Source organism: Castor canadensis, chromosome 9, assembly GCF_047511655.1.
Source record: "Castor canadensis chromosome 9, mCasCan1.hap1v2, whole genome shotgun sequence".
NCBI classification, from domain to species: Eukaryota; Metazoa; Chordata; class Mammalia; order Rodentia; family Castoridae; genus Castor; species Castor canadensis.
In genome coordinates, this window is record NC_133394.1 from 124,820,838 (window position 1) to 124,840,222 (window position 19,385).

At 38.2% G+C, this 19,385-nt stretch overlaps 1 protein-coding gene across 2 annotated transcripts in view; it reads right to left on the minus strand.

Moving 5' to 3' along the window:
* Window positions 1–19,385, minus strand: part of Nwd2 (NACHT and WD repeat domain containing 2) — a 165,139-nt gene that overhangs the window by 79,357 nt on the left and 66,397 nt on the right. The window contains exon 2 of one of the 2 annotated variants that reach the window (XM_020187066.2): window positions 16,937–17,025. In XM_020187066.2, the coding sequence (XP_020042655.2) occupies window positions 16,937–17,025 (89 nt within the window). Of the gene's footprint in view, window positions 1–16,936; window positions 17,026–19,385 lie in introns of those variants that run through there. The other variant, XM_074042462.1, reaches the window with a different exon arrangement.

Genomic DNA, 19,385 nt, shown 5'->3' on the forward strand with positions numbered 1-19,385 from the left:
ATACATTTCTCAGAACATATCCTATTGATATGCAGTACAGGACCATTGAGGAAGGTTTTCTCAAAAGAAAAGAACTGGCAAATATAAAGGTTAATATAACAAAAGTTCTAAGTAGGTACTTCTCAGCTTCTTTAAAAAATTATATAAAGCAATAATTATAACAGTGTGTCATTGTATTGGTAACATATAGAGGTAACATGTAGAACAACAGCAGCACACAAAGGGGAAAAGGGAATGGTGTTACACAGGACTAATTTCTGTACTATTTACTAGAATTAAGTTAGTATAAATGATAAGTAGATTTATGTAAGATAAAATGTACATGCCTAAAATAAAATATTCATAAAGTTGTAAAATCGTTAAATGAATTAAAATGCTACACTAGAAAATATTCATTTAATGTAAAAATAAAAAAGGAATAACTATTACAAAAAATAGATTAAGAACTAACTATATACCAATGAATTAGATTACCTTAATGAAATGGATAAATCCCAAAGAGTCATGAATTGCAGAGCTGACTAAAGACAAAATAGACAAGTGAAGATATCTTTAATAAAAGACTAAACAGTAATTAAAAAAAATTGAATATGCAGAAAAAATGCCCAATTCCAGATGGATGCACTGGTAATTTCGAATAAGCATTTATAGAAGAATTAATAATAATTTTTCATAAACTCATTTAAAAATTTATAGAAGGGACCCATTTCAACTTACTCTATGTGACTAGTATGACTCCGGTACCAAAAATCAGACAGAAACATCTCAAGAAAATTAAGACCAATATTGCTTATGAATAAAAAACAAATATCCTTGACAAAATACTAGAAAACCTAGTAAGGCAGCATAGAGAAAGGATTATGCAATGTACCCAAGTGAGATTTATCTGGAATGCAAGGTTGGTTAAGCCTCAGAAAATCAACTAATGTCATATACTATATTAATAGAATAAAAGACAAAATCCACACAATCATCTCAGTAGACACAGAAAAAATTTTTTGATAAAATTCAATCCCTTTTCATGATAAATATGCTCAACACATTAGGAAGAGAAACAAACTTCCTGAACCAGGTAAGGGCATTTAGGAAAAATGCATAACCAGCATCAAACTTACTGGAGAAAGACTGAAAGCTTTCTGCTTAAGATTAGAAATGAGAATTTTCCATAGGACCCAGCAATACCACTCCTAGGGATATACCGAAAGGAATGTGACTCAGGTTACTACAAAGGCACCTGCACACCCATGTTTGCTGCAGCACTATTCATAATAGCTAAGTTACAGAAATAGCCAAGATACCCACTACTGACAATGAATTAAGAAAATGTGGTATTTATACATAATGGAATTTCACTCAGCCACGAAGAAGAATGAAATTTTGTCATTCACAGGAAAATGATGGAACTGGAGAACATCATCTTAAGTGAACTTAGCCAGGCTCAGAAGGCCAAAAATCTCATGTTCTCCCTCATATGTGGATTATAGACCCAAAATAAATGCAGTAATATTATCAGACATAGGTCACACACTAAGGGGAGACCACAGCACAGGAGGAATAGGGAAAGAGAAGGAAACCAAAAATTTGAATGTGGCTGATGTGCTCACTATAGAGGAGCGAATACAGTAATCTTAAATTCACAGAGGCCACCATGGGAAGGGGATCAGGAAGTAGTGAAGAGGTCTGGTAAAGATGAATCAATTTGGGTTGTAATACACATATGCATGGAAACAACACAAGGAATCTCCCTGTGTAACTATCTTTACCCTAAACTAGCAAAATGTCATGTTTTTCTTACTATCTTTTATGTTTTTTTCCTACAACATTGGAGAACAAGAGGGTGAAACAGGTTCTGCCTGGAGGCGTGGGGTTGGGGGGTGGTAGTGTGGGAGGGATGTGGCTCAAATAATGCATACAGATGTATGAAAATGCAAAAATGATACCTGTTGAAACTGTTCTAGGAATTGGGGCAGGGGGGATGAAAGAGAGTACCCAAGGGGGTGAATTCAAATATGATATATTTGAAACATTTTAAGAACTTTTGTAAATACTCCAATGTACCCCCCCAGCACAATATTAAAAAGAAAAACCCACAGAAAAAAAGATTAAAAACAAGAGAAAAACATTGACTCTTGCTACTTCTTTTTAGCACTGTACTAGAGGTTCTAGTCAGGACCACTAGAGAAGAAATAAAATACATACGGAAGACATGTTTTTGTATATCAAAACCTTGAACCCACTAGAAAACTGAGTTGAGTGAGGATATAAGATTCAACATCCATATATAAAATAAACTGTATTTCTATATGTAAACAATGAACAATCAACATTATATCAAAGAGAAAATTCCATTTAAAAATTCACTGAAAGGACTAAAAGCACAGGAATAAGTTTAGCAAAAGAAATTTATACTCCGAACACTACAAAACATGGTTGAAGAAAAATAAAGAAAAGCTAAATAAATGGAAAGATATTCCATGTTCACCCACTGAGAGACTTCGTAGTGTTAAGACGTCAATTTAATACAAATTGATCTATGAATTTAAAGTAAAAAAACACTATAAAACTGCTATATGGTTTGTTCACAGAAATTGATAAGTTGATACTAAAATTTATAGGAAATCCAAGAAGCCCAAGATAGCCAAAATCTTGTAAAAGAAGAATAAACCTAGAAGATTTATACTTCCAATTTTCAATCTTACTGTAAGGCTCTAGCAATTAAGACAGTATGTACTATCATAAAGATATACATATTAATCAACAGAACAAAATAGATAAAATACAGAATTCAGAAATAAATCCTCACACATAAAACCAAATGATTTCAACAAGGGTACCAAAAAGTTCAATAAAGAATGCATAGTCTTCAATGGTGTTGGGAAAACTGGATATCCAAGCAAAGGAATGAAGCTTACCCCTACCTCACACCACACAAAACAGTTCCTAATTCAAAATAGATTACAGACTCTAAACACTTAGAAGATGACCTTGAATTTGACAATGATTTCTCAGATATAATACCAAAATATGGGCATCCAAAGAACCTTGAAAACGTGATGTGAAAGAAGTCATTCACAAGACCACCTGTTGTATGAGTCTATTTATTTGAGATGTCCAAAACAGTCAACTATGTAGTGACAAAACAAAATAGTGGTTGCCCAGGGCTACTGGGGAGGGGGAAGAGGTGGGTAAAGAGTGATTGATAAATACACAGGGATTGCTTATGGAGTGATGAAAATGTTTTAAAATTGATTTTCTTAACTGCTACAAAATTGTGAATATACTAAAAAGTGGGTGAATGAACATGAATTTGGATAGCAAAGGCATTTAAAATGATAGTTTGTAAATCTGCTGGTATGGTGACTTTCTACAGGTTGTATATCTCTTATCTGTAGTGTAGTTGTGTGCAAATAGCTAGTATATTAAGAGGTAACCGAGAAGCTCCTGCCTAAGTATGTGTGGACAAAGACCAGCATAAAAATATCAGAACAGGGCTTTTATATTCATTAATCTTTGGCATTTCTGAAGCCAAATATTGCATAACTGACTTGCCACCTACTATGGAGGTATTCTGAAAGTTTTTGTATCCATTATTTCTTACAATTTGGTCACTTCTTTCAGGCCTTTATAAACTGCTTGTCTTTTTACCTTAGTAGCTTTGTTTAAATATTCTCCTGCCTTCAGCTTTTCTCCACTAAACTGTCTGTTTTGTATGTCTTTATAGCTGGAAGATGATGAAAAAGAATAAAATCAAGCAACCATGAAGACAGGGAATAAGTAAATGAAATATCCAATTTATGCAGTATAAAACACCATTTTGGGTGAACAGTTATGCCATATAGCCACATGAGCAATAACTGGCAAAAATCACTTGGAATTGAAAGTGCTCAATGAGACAAGATTTATTATATACTTAAAAAAATTAAGTTTAGCTTTTAGCCTAATGTCCAGGCAGTGTGGATGCTGGAATCTAATTTACTATTTATGGGAATACTAACTTGTTGGCAGAACATTTTATGTGCCTTTACTTATTTCATCACTTAAGTATAAGAGCTCACGAAAGTAATTTGATTTTATCTTTTTTATTTAAAACCATCTTACTTGTTTTAAAGAATTCTTAGAGAAGCTAATTTATTATGCTTATTATAATGTGTTGAATTGATCTGAAAACAAAGAAACAAAAACCCCAGCAAATAAAGTCCTAATAAATTCTCCCCTTGCAATAAGATGTACTCATTTAAATACAAAGATTACAAAACAATAAAACAACATGTAAAGAACAAATAACAACCTCCTGCCCCCGCCAAAAGAGGACAATCAAATTTGAATTCTTGGTCGCATCAATACTGTCATTTCTTTGGAAAGAGCCCTTGGATATAATATTTAACAAAATGTTTTCTTTCTAAAATTTCTTACACTATAGGGTACTTTCTGAATCTGAATGGAAATGTACAGAGATAATATGTATATTATTTTTAAACAAACACAGTACTGGTCAGGTACAGTGATTCAAATATGTAATCCTATTTATTTGGAAGACAGAGATCAGGAGGACTGAGGTTTAAGACAGCTTGGGAAAAAAGTTCATGAAACCCCATCTCAATCAGTAGTTGAGTATGGTAGTGCATATCTGTCATCCCAGCTATGCAGGTTAGCACAAATAGGAGGATTGTGATCCAGGCTGACTCAGGCATAAGGCAAGATCCTATCTCAAAAATAACCAATGCAAAAAGGGATGGCAGAGTGGCTCAAGTGGAAGAGCACCTGCTAGAAAGCATGAGCCCCTGAGTGCAACCCCCAGTACCACCAAAAAAAAGAACAAACAACAAAAACCAAACTCAGTACTGGAGTGAAGGCTATTCTTCTAAGTTATTACAAGCAGACACTACTTACTTATTCCAACAATGCTGCCATTGCTCAGTGCATTTCTTCTTTAGGAATAACTTCATTTCATGCTTGAAAAAGATCTTGTCACTATATAATTGGTTTGGATTAAAAATGATATTTAGCAAACTTTCCTGGTTTTGCCATATATAAAATATGGCCTTGAACACATATTATCTTTTCAAAAAAGTAAAATCTATTCTTTAAAGGATTAATATCTGCCCCCACTTAAAATATTCAAAAAAAACACAAAGCAGGTCCAGAAAGTCTGGAATGGTACCAAGGACAGAGACGTCAAAGGTCACAATGGGCAAGACAGCACTCATTGGAGTTTGCTTTAGTATTTGCATCTTATTTCTAGAATGTTTCTTCTCACAGAAGAAAGTTAGCAGAAAAGAATCTTAAAAGTCAGTCTAGGTTTACAGGACACTGTTTGGCAATGGTGAGGTATGGGTTATACATTTGGTAGTTCTCTTTCTGGGTAGAATGACCTCTATATGTACTGGTCATAAGACCACATCTAGTACCACATCTAAGTCTACATCATTGATGGCTACACTTTTACAGGAACTATTATGAATACTGGCTTTATATCACCTGCAATTATTTTCTTGATTATGAAATCTATGACTAAAAGTTATATGGGGCATGACTAAAATAGGTGATTTTAGAAAAAAGCAGGTCCTAAATCAAGGTCACCATGACCACTGGCAGGCCTCAGGGGTCAAAGATGTCCACCAGAAAGACAGAGTCTAACAATATGAGGCTGGATGAGGTTAGACCCAAGCCTCATGCAAACGACTCATGGCTCAGACCTGACCATGGGTCCTGAGAGATGGAGCCTCTGGACAGCTTTAAAAATTATGTGTGTTTAGGAAGAACTCAACCTTGAACTCGGGTGAGACCTGACTATCAGGGCTTGCTCCACATGGAGGCAGATAAAAGGGACTGGGAGTTTCTGGCAGCAGAGAAGCAGTAGCCAGCCAGAAGCTGCTATGCATCCAGGCTGAGTAGCAGCTAATAGCAAGTTTAACCAGGCTGCAAGCAGTACAAGCTCCCACCTGTGGCAAGACAACTGACCACAAAGAAGGTGGTTGAGTGAAAAACCCAAAGTTGGCTCTGTTCCTGCTCTCATTGGAATTTCCACATCCCCTGCAACCTGGAAGTACAGGTACCTGTATTAAATATATTAAATTATGTCTTTTATTGTAGTCTTGCTCCCGTTCATCCACTAGACATGCTATAGGCAGATGGGATCTTTTAAAAAAATGTAAATATGATCACTGCAGCAAAGACTTCTTTTACTCACTGAGACACTACAGGGAATAACTTATTTACTCTTTTTATGAAGTAGATAGAACTATTCTTCCTGTTTTACAGGTGAATGATGGAGACACAGATAAAGTAACTTGCTCACAGTCACACAGGTAAAGAATAGAAGTGGGATTTGAACGTGGGCTTTTAACACTATTTTGCAACTCCATCTATGTATACCTATGCATATATATATATGTTTCCATCAATATGAGACTGGGAGAGGTTGTTTGGTGCAGTGCTTAAAAGCATGGGCACAGGTGTCAAACTGCCTGACCCCTACAAATCTTGATCAAGTCACTTACTTGTAGTGATATCATCAGCAGTCATTTACTTTTCTATTTCCAAGTTTCCTCACCTAAACAAAGGAGGAAGATGGAATTATCTCCTAGTCTCACAGCATGGCTTAAATAAGTTAACATATACATAGCACTTAGAATAGTGCCTGTCAGGCAGTAGATTCTATGTGATGTTAAAAGTTCTCTTCCAAACTTGTCTAAGACAATGTGCTCCTTCTGTGTGGAATGTTCTCCTTTCCAACATGGCCATTTCTACCATCCTTCAGGATTTGGCTTAGACATTGGTCCCTCCATGAGCCTTCAGGATGACTTTAGATAGGATGAGCACAGCCTTGCACATTGCTTCTTCCCATGCCCAGAACACCTACATCTCTTTGGCAGCCAGCTTCACCCTGGTTGCTGTGATTCATAGCTGTGCTCAGGGAGATGGAGCTCCATTTGGTCAGAGACTGTTTTCAACAATATGGTGTCTGCTGCACTCGTAACTGCTTGGTGTAGAGCAGAGACTCAGTGAATGTCCGTGAATAAATGAATTGAGCTCAGGGGACCAAACACCTAAATCTGCCCCTGGAGATCTGCTGTAGATGTCACAGGGGAAGTAATGTACATGTCTGGACTTGAAGGAAATCTACATAGGAGATGTCTGTCTAGAAGAAATCTAGGCACTATCCATTGTGCCAAAGCCAAGTCATTGGAGACTTCTTCCAAGGGGCTGGAGGATCTTTCCCAGACAGGGACAGACAGAAATGTGACTTGACCTGCTTATGTGGAGATAGAAAGGTCATAATACAAATTTTGAGAGGTGAAAGGAAATGAAGATCAGGTAGAAGAAATGTTTTATTTCAAAGATGAGAAAACTGGTGCCAAGATACTTTTTAAGGGTCCATACTTAATTATTGCCAAAACCTCTTAAATGAGGGCTCTTTTTATTCTATGAACACTTTTAAAAATGTTCCCTCCTTCTATAAAGAATAAAAAATAAGGATGGAAAAAATAGCTCCTATGTGTTCAGAGTTTAAGAAAGGCTTTGTGGTGACTGTATTAAATTGGGGCACTTAAATGTCACCTGAAAATGGGGGACTATTTCTCATTTTGTTTAGTGAAAGACTAATCCTCACAGGTGATTTTCACTGTTGGGAGTACTCAGTCACAATTTAGCAGAAATTAATACTCAGCAAAGTATAGCTCCTCCAGTAAATTCTGAATCTTCTTACAATGTTACCACTGTATATTTAGGAGAAAAATTATGAAGAAGGTTATCTGTGAGTACAAAATAAAGGAGGAACAAACTTCCTTAGGAAGTCAGGCCTGAGAATTCCAGAAGAGCTGTTCTATGCTGCAGAAATTGTCAAGTAGAATTTATGATTAAATTGAAACAATGGAGTTCAACTATAACATACTTCCCTTCCCTTAACTATTATCATCCCTATTTTATTTTTCTGTCCCCAACATAAGCTGGGTTGCTCACATGGATGGGAGACTGGTGATGTAACTTGTTTATAATACTTCCAGAAAAAATCAACTTGGAAAGGCCTGTCCAGGCTGTGATGGACAGTTGTGAAATGTGAAGTAATTAAACAGACTAGAACCCCGGCCTGGGAGAAATGATGTATGATTCAAATGAAGAGACATGTGTTTCCCTGTAGTATCCATTTGATGGATGGAAGAATGGAAAATGACAATGGGGGAAGAAGACCAAGGGCATCACAACAATAGTGTCAGTTACAAAGCCAGGCACATGTTTTGGTCACTCAGAGGTCAAAGTGCATTTTGAGATTCTTAAGCAGGCAGACAGCTGGCAGAAAAAAAACAACATGAACAGAGAAGGAGACTAGGGTTGATGGAACAGGAGGGCTTTGGCGAGGGCAGAAGGAAATGGCAGAAGAAAAGTAGTAGGCACAACTGATGATGGGCCTTCATTTTAAAAGTGCATGATGGTCCAGATCAGTAATTACTCAGAAAGCCAAGCTCATATGATACTCACAAAATTAAACTTAATTTACAACTTTGACATGCATGGAGGAGATAGCTTCATTATTTTTATAGTTTGAGTATGAAATGTCCCACACAGGCTCATGCTTTGAATGCTTCTGCTGCAGCTGGTGTTGCCATTTTGGGAGGTTCTGGAAACTTTAGGAGGTGGGGCTTAGCTGAGAAAGTAGGTCACTGGAGAAGTCATAGACACCGCATCTCTGCCACAAGCTCCTCACCATGATGTTCTGCTCAAGTGCATGGGGCCAAATGATCATGGACTGAACCCACTGAAACCATGTGCCAAAATGAATCCTTCTTTCCTTAAGTTGCTCCTGTCAGGTATTTTGGTTATAGAACACAAAAGTAACTAATACAACTATTTTATCTAAAGCTAGTTTGAGCTTCTTGCACAAGCCTTTATCCTCTGCTTAGCAGGATAAAGTGAACTTTTAGTTCTGCCCCACTTAAAGCTTAGTTCAGAATGGTATTTTCATGGAGCCTTTAGTTAATGCTTATGCTCTCTAGTATCAAGATACCAAGTATCTCAAGACACTTGACTTCCCCTGCTGCTTTTCACTAAAATGATGTCCAGGTTGTGTTCCTGGGCACAACCCTGAGCTGATGCCTAATGCCTACCTGGGTACTGGCAGTCAGGGTTGGGTTTGGGGGCCCCCCAGGCTTTTGTGTGGTCACCTCTCTGCCATGGGTACTGGAAATGGCAGTCAACTCCACATATGTGATATTTAATACCGAAGGGAAGCTTGGGAGAGTTAAACCTCAGGCTTTCTACTGTCATGACCACAACATAACCACATCCTGGTTGGCTGGGGAGTGAGGTTGTTGGAAGGGTCTCTCTTTCAAGAGTCCAGGTAGAGGAGAGGTGAGCTGTTCTCAGTGTTACTATTTACCCACTTTTTTTCACTCACTTATCTAGCCCACTTCCCCTCTTCTTTTTTTTTTTTTAATTTTTATTTTTTTATTATTCATATGTGCATACAATGCTTGGGTCATTTCTCCCCCCTGCCCCCACCCTCTCCCTTACCACCCACTCCACCCCCCCCTCTCCCCCCAACCTCCTCGATACCCGGCAGAAACTATTTTGCCCTTATCTCTAATTTTGTTGAAGAGAGAGTATAAGCAATAATAGGAAGGAACAAGGGTTTTTGCTGGTTGAGATAAGGATAGCTATACAGGGCATTGACTCACATTGATTTCCTGTGCGTGGGTGTTACCTTCTAGGTTAATTCTTTTTGATCTCACCTTTTCTCTAGTTCCTGGTCCCCTTCTCCTATTGGCCTCAGTTGCTTTTAAGGTATCTGCGTTAGTTTCTCTGCATTGAGGGCAACAAATGCTAGCTAATTTTTTAGGTGTCTTACCTATCCTCATACCTCCCTTGTGTGCTCTTGCTTTTATGTTGTGATCAAAGTCCAATCCCCTTGTTGTGTTTGCCCTTGATCTAATGTCTGCATATGAGGGGGAACATAGGATTTTTAGTCTTTTGGGCCAGGCTAACCTCACTCAGAATGATGTTCTCCAATTCCATCCATTTACCAGCGAATGATAACATTTTGTTCTTCTTTATGGCTGCATAAAATTCCATTGTGTATAGATACCACATTTTCTTGATCCATTCATCAGTGGTGGGGCATCTTGGCTGTTTCCATAACTTGGCTATTGTGAATAGTGCCGCAATAAACATGGGTGTGCAGGTACCTCTGGAGTAACCTGTGTCACAGTCTTTTGGGTATATCTCCAAGAGTGGTATTGCTGGATCAAATGGTAGATCAATGTTTAGCTTTTTAAGAAGTCTCCAAATTTTTTTCGAGAGTGGATGTACTAGTTTACATTCCCACCAACAGTGTAAGAGGGTTCCTTTTTCCCCCGCATCCTCGCCAACACCTGTTGTTGGTGGTGTCGCTAATGATGGCTATTCTAACGGGGTGCCACCTCCCCTCTTCTGAAGCAAAGCTTACAGAAAGGAAATAGGGAAGCAAGTCTGATGAATTTTCCTTCCCCCACCATCTCTTTCTACTATTCTTTGTTTTTTTTTTTCTGGTGACACTGGGGTTTGAACTCAGGGCTTCATGCTTAATGGCAGGCATTCTTACTGCTTGAGCCACTCTTCCAGCCCCTTACTATTCTTTTAGAGACTACATGGGGTAGGGTCCAGATCTGCCTTGCTAAGAAACTGTAACCTTTTCTCTACAGATTAGATCTCTAGGGGCAGAGTCTTATAGGACTGGCTGATGCACCAAAGAAGTGATCAAATGAATTTAGATAACTCTCAAGTGAATAACCTGATGTCTGAAATTCATGGCAACTTAATCCCCAATGTGACAGTGTTGGGAGGTTAGGCCTTTCTGGGAGTTGTGTAGGTCAAGAGGGAGACTAAAATAGATTAAAGGGAGACTGACAGAGGGAGTCTTCCCTTTTGCCTCTCTACTGCCTACCATGGGCAAAGTGTTCCTCCCATCTGGAGGATACAGTGTTTAAGGCGCCATGTTGGCACCTTGATTTTTGGCCTTGCTAGACTACTGTGAGGAAACAATTTTTGTTTTTTTATAAGTTACACAGCCTCTGTTACAGCAGTACAGACTGACTATCATAGTGGACTTTCCAGTTTTTGTCTTGCTGCATAATCACACTATATATGTGAGACAATAAATATTTCCTGAATATTCTTCCCATTCACATTCTTTTTGTTTCAGACAGTAAATGCTCCTCAGAGAGACAGATGCCTTGGGATGAACCAGATCAAAGATATTTCAGTACACTCAGAATGTCAAAAGAAAAATGCACATGAGTAATTTGATTACACTAGGTTCTTCATGAAGAGAAATAACTGAAAAGCTGAAAGTCAAGAAAGTTAACATGGGTTGAATGCTATCCATGTGCCAGGCACTCTGTGTTACCTCATTAAATTCTTGCAAGAATTCTGGAAGATAATCACTAACCAATTCATTTTATAAAGAAGTCATCAACATATCAAAGAGATCACAGAATGGGTAATCTGCAGATTCAGGATTGGAACCCAAATGCATATATAACAGAAAACTTCATGCAGTTTCCACTATATTTATAAATAACCTAACATGCTACATTATATTGAACCTAAAATAGCAGCAGTGTAGGCTGCTTCAATATCGCACATATCAATAAAAAGGAAATATACTGCCAGTGACATCGTGCCACCAATTTATTTGTAAGATGAATTTTAATTTTAGAGATATAAAAAATGTGAAAGTCTTAGAAGCAATGAAATCTGGTAAGATTGAACCCTTGAGTACATTCTGGACTAAAAAAGGAACAAGGGCAAAGAGAGATTAGGAAAAGGTTACTTTGTCATTCAACTAAGAAAAGACAAAAGCCTAAGCAAAGACAGAGACTTGTGAAATGTAAAAAAGGTGAGCTTCTAAGAAAGACAGTGACTGATGAACTGAAGGAACAGCAGCAGCTTGGGTCTAGATTGTAGAGGCTGGAAGAATGGACTGGCAATGAGCCAAGAGTTTAAAGTCTTGAAGACAGGGGGATAGTAACATTTTAGCCAGTAGGAAAAGGGGAAGAGGGATGAGTTTTGTTTTGAACACATTAACATTCAAAACAGAATTATTCTCATGCAACTATGGATAGGAGTTGGAGATGCTGATACAGGGATGACTCCATACAGACAAGAGTATGAGGAGATAATGCTGTAACTATAGGTCTGGAGAGGAAGGAAAACCATGAGGACACGTCTGGACCTGTGCTGCCAAAAGACACAGAGGGATGGAACCTCAGCGAAGATGGGCCAACACCTGACAAAGGGTGGGAACACACCTTTACCCAGGATGAGTATCGGGGTGATCATAGCATCACCCTGAGGCAGAAAGCAAAGATGGCCGAGACCGCTCTGCTGGCAGGAAGTGGTTTTACTCTCACATTTTCCTACATGTCTGGAAAGCCAGCTGGCACGAAGAATGGAGGAGCAGGGTTGGAGCCAGCACACGGGAAGAGCTCTCATTGGGAGACCAAGTCCTTACACTTAATTGCAAACGCATATGGGGGAAACTAATTTTGAAAGCTATGTTTAGGAAAAATTCAGAAGGTAACAAATGGCACCCATCAAGACAAGAGCCCTTAGTTTACAATTTAGAAATGAGTTTCTGTCATGTGCTTCTCTTGATTTCAAATCATTTCAAGTATTAATACAACAGGCAAATGAATTGCTGACTGTAAAGTTTGGTCTTTTTGCCTCATAGATGATAGCTAGAGAGTCATGATTCCACAGTACTTTTGAAGGTTACATTAACTATTTCAGATTATGCATCAGTACAATACATTAAAACAATTTCAGATTATACATTAACACAACATCCAAAAGTGACCGATTTTTCAAAATGTTACTATTTGACAAGTGGAAGAATTACTTTCTTAATCCTTTTTGTTTTCTTTAAACATGTGCAAATGAACTTCATTCCCACTGCAGCTCATCTAGTTAAGGCTCTCAGCTAGATGCCCATCACTGGGTTATCAGGCTCTCTCCTGTCAGAAAGGCCCCACCAGCACTCCAGCCATCTAGAGGTGCTGCGTTGTACAGTCTGGGAGCCACTGGTTACACACAGCTGTCAAGCACCTGAAATGAGGCCAGAACAAGTTGGAATGTGTTCTCAGTGTAAATTATACCCTGAACTTTGAGATTTAGGATGAAAACAAGATGTAAAATACTTAATGAGTGATTCTTATATTGACCATATGTTTAGGATATGTTGACGTAAAATTTACCTCTTTCCTTTTACTTTTTAAAATGTCACTAGTAGGAAATTTAAAACTACATATGTGGCTTACATCTGCAACTCATGCTTTTTCTTTTGTATAACACTGGTTTGGATTCTCAACTTCTGTGTCTTAATTACTCAATAAATTCAGTTCAGTCAACCATATATCTAGTATGAGCCAGGTACTATAAAAGACACAGGTCATATGAAGATAAATAATATGATTGCTGACTTATGAGAATTCCCAATTAATGGAGGAGGGGCATTTAAAAAGTGATTTTTAATTTTTATTATTGTAGTGGGGGTCCATTGTGACATTTACAGAAGTTCTTATAATATATCATAGCTGAATTCACCCCCTCCATCATTCTCCTTTTTCCCCCACTCCCCATTCCTAGAATAGTTTCAACAGGTCTAATTTTTCCACTTATATACATGCATACATAATATTTCCACCATAATTTTAAGCCTAGGTTCCCATAACTGATGGATGGGTACAAAAATGTGCCATATATACTCATACACAAAGGAGTATTACTCAGCCATAAAAAGAATGGAATTATGCCATTTGCAGGAAAATGGGTGGAACGAGAAATCATCATGTTAAGCAAAATAAGCCAGACTGAGAAAGAGAAATGCCAGATGTTCTCTCTCTATGTGGAATCTAGTGTTTCAAGATGAATATCAGGAATGTGAAACAGGTCCTGTTGGGAGTGGGGGCCAGTGGGAGAGGGGAGGGTGAGAGCAGAAAGTGGAGTGGGGCTGAACATGGTTGAAGAACTTTATATCCATATATGAGAACAGAACTATGAAATCTTGTTTCAACAAGAGGTGAGGGTGGTGGTGAGAGGGACAAAGGGGGTGAAATGGATTGAGATGTGCTGTATGCATGTATGGAAGTACAATGAAACCCCTCAAGGATCCCAGCACTAGCTAGGCTTGTTCTTGGCTCACTGGACCAGTGGGGTGTGGGCATATTTAAAGGAGTTCGGAGAGTAGGAGGAGGGAATATATCTGGGAACCATAAAAGACTGCTTCATTGGGAAGAGTAGGAGAGGAAGCTGCAGAGACAGCTGGGCTCACCTTAAAGACAGTCCTTATAGGCAACAGACAGCCATTAAAAATTTGAAGCAAAGAAACTGACAATATGACATGCAAGGAAGATGCTCTGTGGAGGGACAGAAAACCTCAAGGAGGGTGATGGTGTAAAAGTTCTGACCTTGCTGAACAGTTTTCCTAAATCCCACTCAATGCCAAATTCTGTTCCAGGCCGAAGGATTTAAAAACAAATAAGAAAGAGTTTCGTCCTCAAAGACTTGTGACCTACTGGCAGTAAGCAGGAAAAGAGACCATTTAAGGAACTATTTGTTCATCTAGTTTTTGAAGCAATTAGAGCAGTTGGAATGGAGATATGATCTGAAAGGAAGAACAAGTGGTGTCTATGAGTAGCCTTTATTTATCTGGTCCCACACCACTTGCTTTCACCCCTGCATTACTTTCTGTCCTCTTCTCTGTAGCTGAGGGCACCTGGTGAACACTGGCAAATCAAAGGATCCGTTGTTTAAATGCCATGTCTTTGTTCTTTACTTTGAGAGAGCTTCATGTTCTTTCCTCTGTTGTCCCATCAGTGGGCAATCACTCTCTCTATACGTCACATAATTAGTCTGATGCCTTTTCATCAAACATCTTAGTTTAAATTTTAAAAAGAATACTATAAAATAGGCTGTCAAGTAGGCACATAGATAAAAGGTATGTGGGCTTGTTTAAAATGCAGGCCATAGTCTATCAATCTAATTTAGTAAAGGTTTTACTCAACAGTTCTGGTGGTGAGAACAGAATAAGCAAAGGCAAGTATGAAACAGATTGGCAGGTCTGGGGAATTTGGTTCTCCTGGGTTCAATGTATAACCAAAGATGGAATCTGGACTATTCTGGGGTGAATTGGCTTTGCATGAAGCATCTGGCACATTTTGTTGCAGTCGAGGAAAGAGAACTGCTTGCTCTAAAACATATCCTAAGAGAGATGATCTATAATTAACTTTCCGTAAAAACTATCCTAAAAAGTACATTCTCAGAAGATTTGGATATTTTTTGAGCTCCTGTTCAGCTTACAGAGAAGCAAATATAACCTTGCATGTTTTACTTTAAACACCATCACAGACATGTAAGCTGTTACCATCCCTGGTTTAGACACTACACAGCAGGATGGGCATGTTAAGTCACTATGGGGGCTTGAGTCCATGTCTTCTGTGTCCACTGCTGTCCAGCATCTCACTGACTGATCCAGTCTGCCTGCTTACAGTGGTTCTTGACACAGTTCATTCTACAGACCTTACTTTTTGTAGTTTTCCTTCAGCTGTCTTAGTCTTCTCCTGCACCAACTTCAATTTAGAAAATACACTTCTTCTTTTTTTTAACTCAGCTAATCTCAGTCACCACCACAATACTGTGTTTTATGGAGTCCGCTCTGTAGCTTAACAACTTCCTCCCTCTGGTGACAAAAAAGGTGCAAAACAAACTCAAAGACAGGATTAATATCTCTGGACACACCACTCCCTCTGTGGTAATTGAGTCCCCAAGAAGTGTCTAAGTCTTGGGAATCTTGACAGAAGTTTTGCAACACTTGGTATTCCCTTATCAGTAGAACCAGATTCCTCAGAGAATGCTGAATTCATGACAAGGAATTCCATTTAAGTTCTCAATTTATCAAGTAAATGGTGACTTATGAGTCACTCTTCAATGTGTGTGTGTCATAATGGCCTGCTGCTGACTGACATTGTACATTGATATTGAAACCATTTAGAGAAAATTACTTTCTATATCATATTAGAAACATTGTGAGGCATTCCAAGGTAAAACATTTAGTCACGAAGCGAAGGAAAGGTGAAATTTCTTCCATTAACAACAGTACATCGTGTAGTCTTGTACCAAAACCCCATATGACACATTTATCATTTGATATATAAACATGTAGTTGAGATAACAGCAAAGAGTTAACGTTTCCAGTGTAAATGAGGCTGAAAAATTCTGAATAAATAATATTATCTGTGGCAGGGGCCACTGACTTTTTCAAGTTTTGGATGTTCAAGACACATCAAATATTTTCAAGTACTTCTCTATCAGGAGGCAAAATCAACAGTGTATAAAAATGATAGGGTTTACAAACTTTAGCAATGATGTGTACAGTTACTGTCTTTGAAGGGTACACACACACACACAATTTTTTGGTAAATGGTAAAATCTTGGAATTCTCAGAGAAAGGACATTCTACAACATGAACAAAAACTGAAAGGCAGATAGAAGGCAAAGGCTGGGTAGGCTGCTGAAAGGAAATACTTAGAAAAAGTTGGTCCTGGTTGGAGATGCAAAATATTACTAGGTACCACACCTCAGCATAAGCTTAAAGGCAGATGCTCAGCAACCTTACCCTTTCTGATAAGAGTGGAGGCTATGAAATAAGTGAATAAATATGGCTTGAAGAAAAGAGATGGACCAATAGCAGCCAGGGTCCAAAAAGCACAGTATTTAAGTGTAAAACACCCAAAATGACTGAATATTTTATTTCCATTTTCCAGTGTTCCTTTTTTCCCATGCTTAAAGGATGGAAGTTTTTCAGGGCTTAAAACTTGCCTTTTTAAACAGCCAAATGATGTCAAGAAACAAACCCTAGATATTTAGCTGACATATTTAAAAATAAGATTAGTATTGGAGTTACCTGAAATTCCAATCCATAGTTTTCTCTGCAGAATTCTCTTAGTTTAGGATATACATTTTCTTTTAGCGCCTGTCTTTCTGCTCCCGTATCTATGGTAGAAAAGTAAACATAGAAAGTGAGTATGCTCATGTATACATATTTTGGAAAAAAGCAAAAGCTTAAATATTAACATTAATGTAATCCATTTACTGAGTTGTGAAACAATTGGATATTTGGCTGTTGGGATAACTCCAGAAAGATCCATTGACCTGGCATGAGCAAAATGCCATGGGAAGGGCAAGAGCCCTGGCGCTCAGCAACGCGTGCCAGCAGGGCTGAGAATTCAGAGTGGGTTCTCCGTGCTCATGGAGCTATTCACATCAAACTCTTAAACAGCCATGGCCACACTGTGGAGGAGGAAGAAGGACACACTGCAGGGCTATCAGGTATTTTAGCTTAATACCATATGAAAGCTTCAAAAACACACACATACATGTTGATTATTGATTTGTAAAAAAATCTAGACTATGTCATTATTTACTAGAGTATTTAGAAATAATACTGCTTTTCACAAATTCATCATGGCATCCATGTGATCAGCACAATAGAAGCAAACATTAACAACTAGCAGATTCCACCCTTTGTAGACTCCATGGGCCAGTGGCTTCAACACACTGACATCACCCACCCTGGGTTTAGGGACTTCTTGTTACTTCAGAGACAGGACATGTTTGAAAGCTGAAAACATAGACTTCATAATAAAGCTAGTAACAGTCAAACCACCCTAAAAGGCCTTAGCAGATTTTAAAGCCCACCAAACAAAAAAGTCATTAAACAATAAATATGACCAAGTAAAAATTCTGAAATGGAGATTTTTTAAATCCCACAATTAAAAAATACAAGAAATACAGAACCTGAAATCAGAAGAGCCAGAAGAGTAACAGAATAACATCATGTTTTTTTGTTTTGTTTTTTGTTTTTGTTTTTGTTTTGTGATACTGGGGTTTGAACTCAGGGTCTCATGCTTGCTAAGCAGGTGCTCTACCACTTAAGCGATATCCCTAGCCCTTTTGCTTCAGGTTACTTATCTGATAGGTTCTCATGCTTTTTGCCCAGGCTAGCCTCAAACTGTGATTCTCCTGATTTTCACCTCCTGAGTAGCTGGAATTATAGGTACATGCCACTATGCCTGATCAGCATCATGTATCTAATTCTGAATATTTTTCACAGGGAGGGAACCCAAAGCCTTCTATGTTGTTGAACTATAAGATTCTTCTGAATTAATGGTGACACTCAAGATTCTTCTTGCCAAAAGAGATTGTCATTTACCCAACTAACTTCAATGAAACACGAGAACCACAGCTTTCAAAAAATCAGGTTTAAGTGTTATCTCATGGAAAGCAACATTTGCTAAATGCACCTCAATTTCAGCTACAATTCTGAAATGTCTGCATACGACATCTTATAGTAAAGATCACAGCTTAAAAGAACTTCCTTGTTATTCTCACGAATACTCAGCCACATGCTATGTTGACCACTTTATTTTCTTAATATTCTCAAACCTATTTTGAGAAGCAAATAACAAATCACGAGAATCTGAAATACAGTTGTAGCATGGCAGGGGGGCAGGAAGTAAGGTTTACTGGGAAATCAAAGAGTCAGAGGAACACTGAGGCTCGAGATTACCCTGTGAGGGAAACAAATGTGGTCCAGAGCCCAAAGAGAAGGTGGGAGGATGCAGCTGAGCTGGGCCTGGGGGTGTCATGGCACTGCTGGAGGCAGGAAATAAGCCCTTATGTAATTTCTATAATCTTGGGATCAGACATCCAACCTCTCTTGCCCCATTTTGAAAGCTGAAAACATTAACTTCATAATAAAGCTAATAATAGTCAACCCATCTTTCTAAGAGACCTTAGCAACCTTTAAAACCCAAAGAACAAAAAGGTAATGAAATTATGGAATGACATAAGGAATAGAAATTTGTTTCTTTAAAAAATATTATTGTAACTCTTATTACTTAATTCTGAGACCTGGATATGTAGTAATAAGGAGGGAAAGACAGAAATATCTGATCGCTAACATTTATTGATAGTGTGACAAGCTCTTCTATGTGAATTTTTTTTGGAGGTACTGGGAATTGAACACAGGACCTCGTGCTAAGCAAGTGCTGTAACACTTGAGCCACACCTGTAGCTCTTTTTGCTTTAGTTTATTTTTCAAATAGAGCTACACACTTTTTTTCCCAGGCTGGCCTTGAACCATGATCCTCCTACCTCTGCATCCCTTATAGCTCAGATTACAGATGTGTGCCACCATGCCTGGCTCTCTATGTGTATTTTCTTTGTCATATCTGATGTACCTATGAACTTGTACCCTATGAAATAGGTACAATTATTATTGATTTTTATTAGAAGAAACTGAAGGGTTAGAGGTTCAGAAACTTGCCCCAGATCATACGGCCTCTATGTTG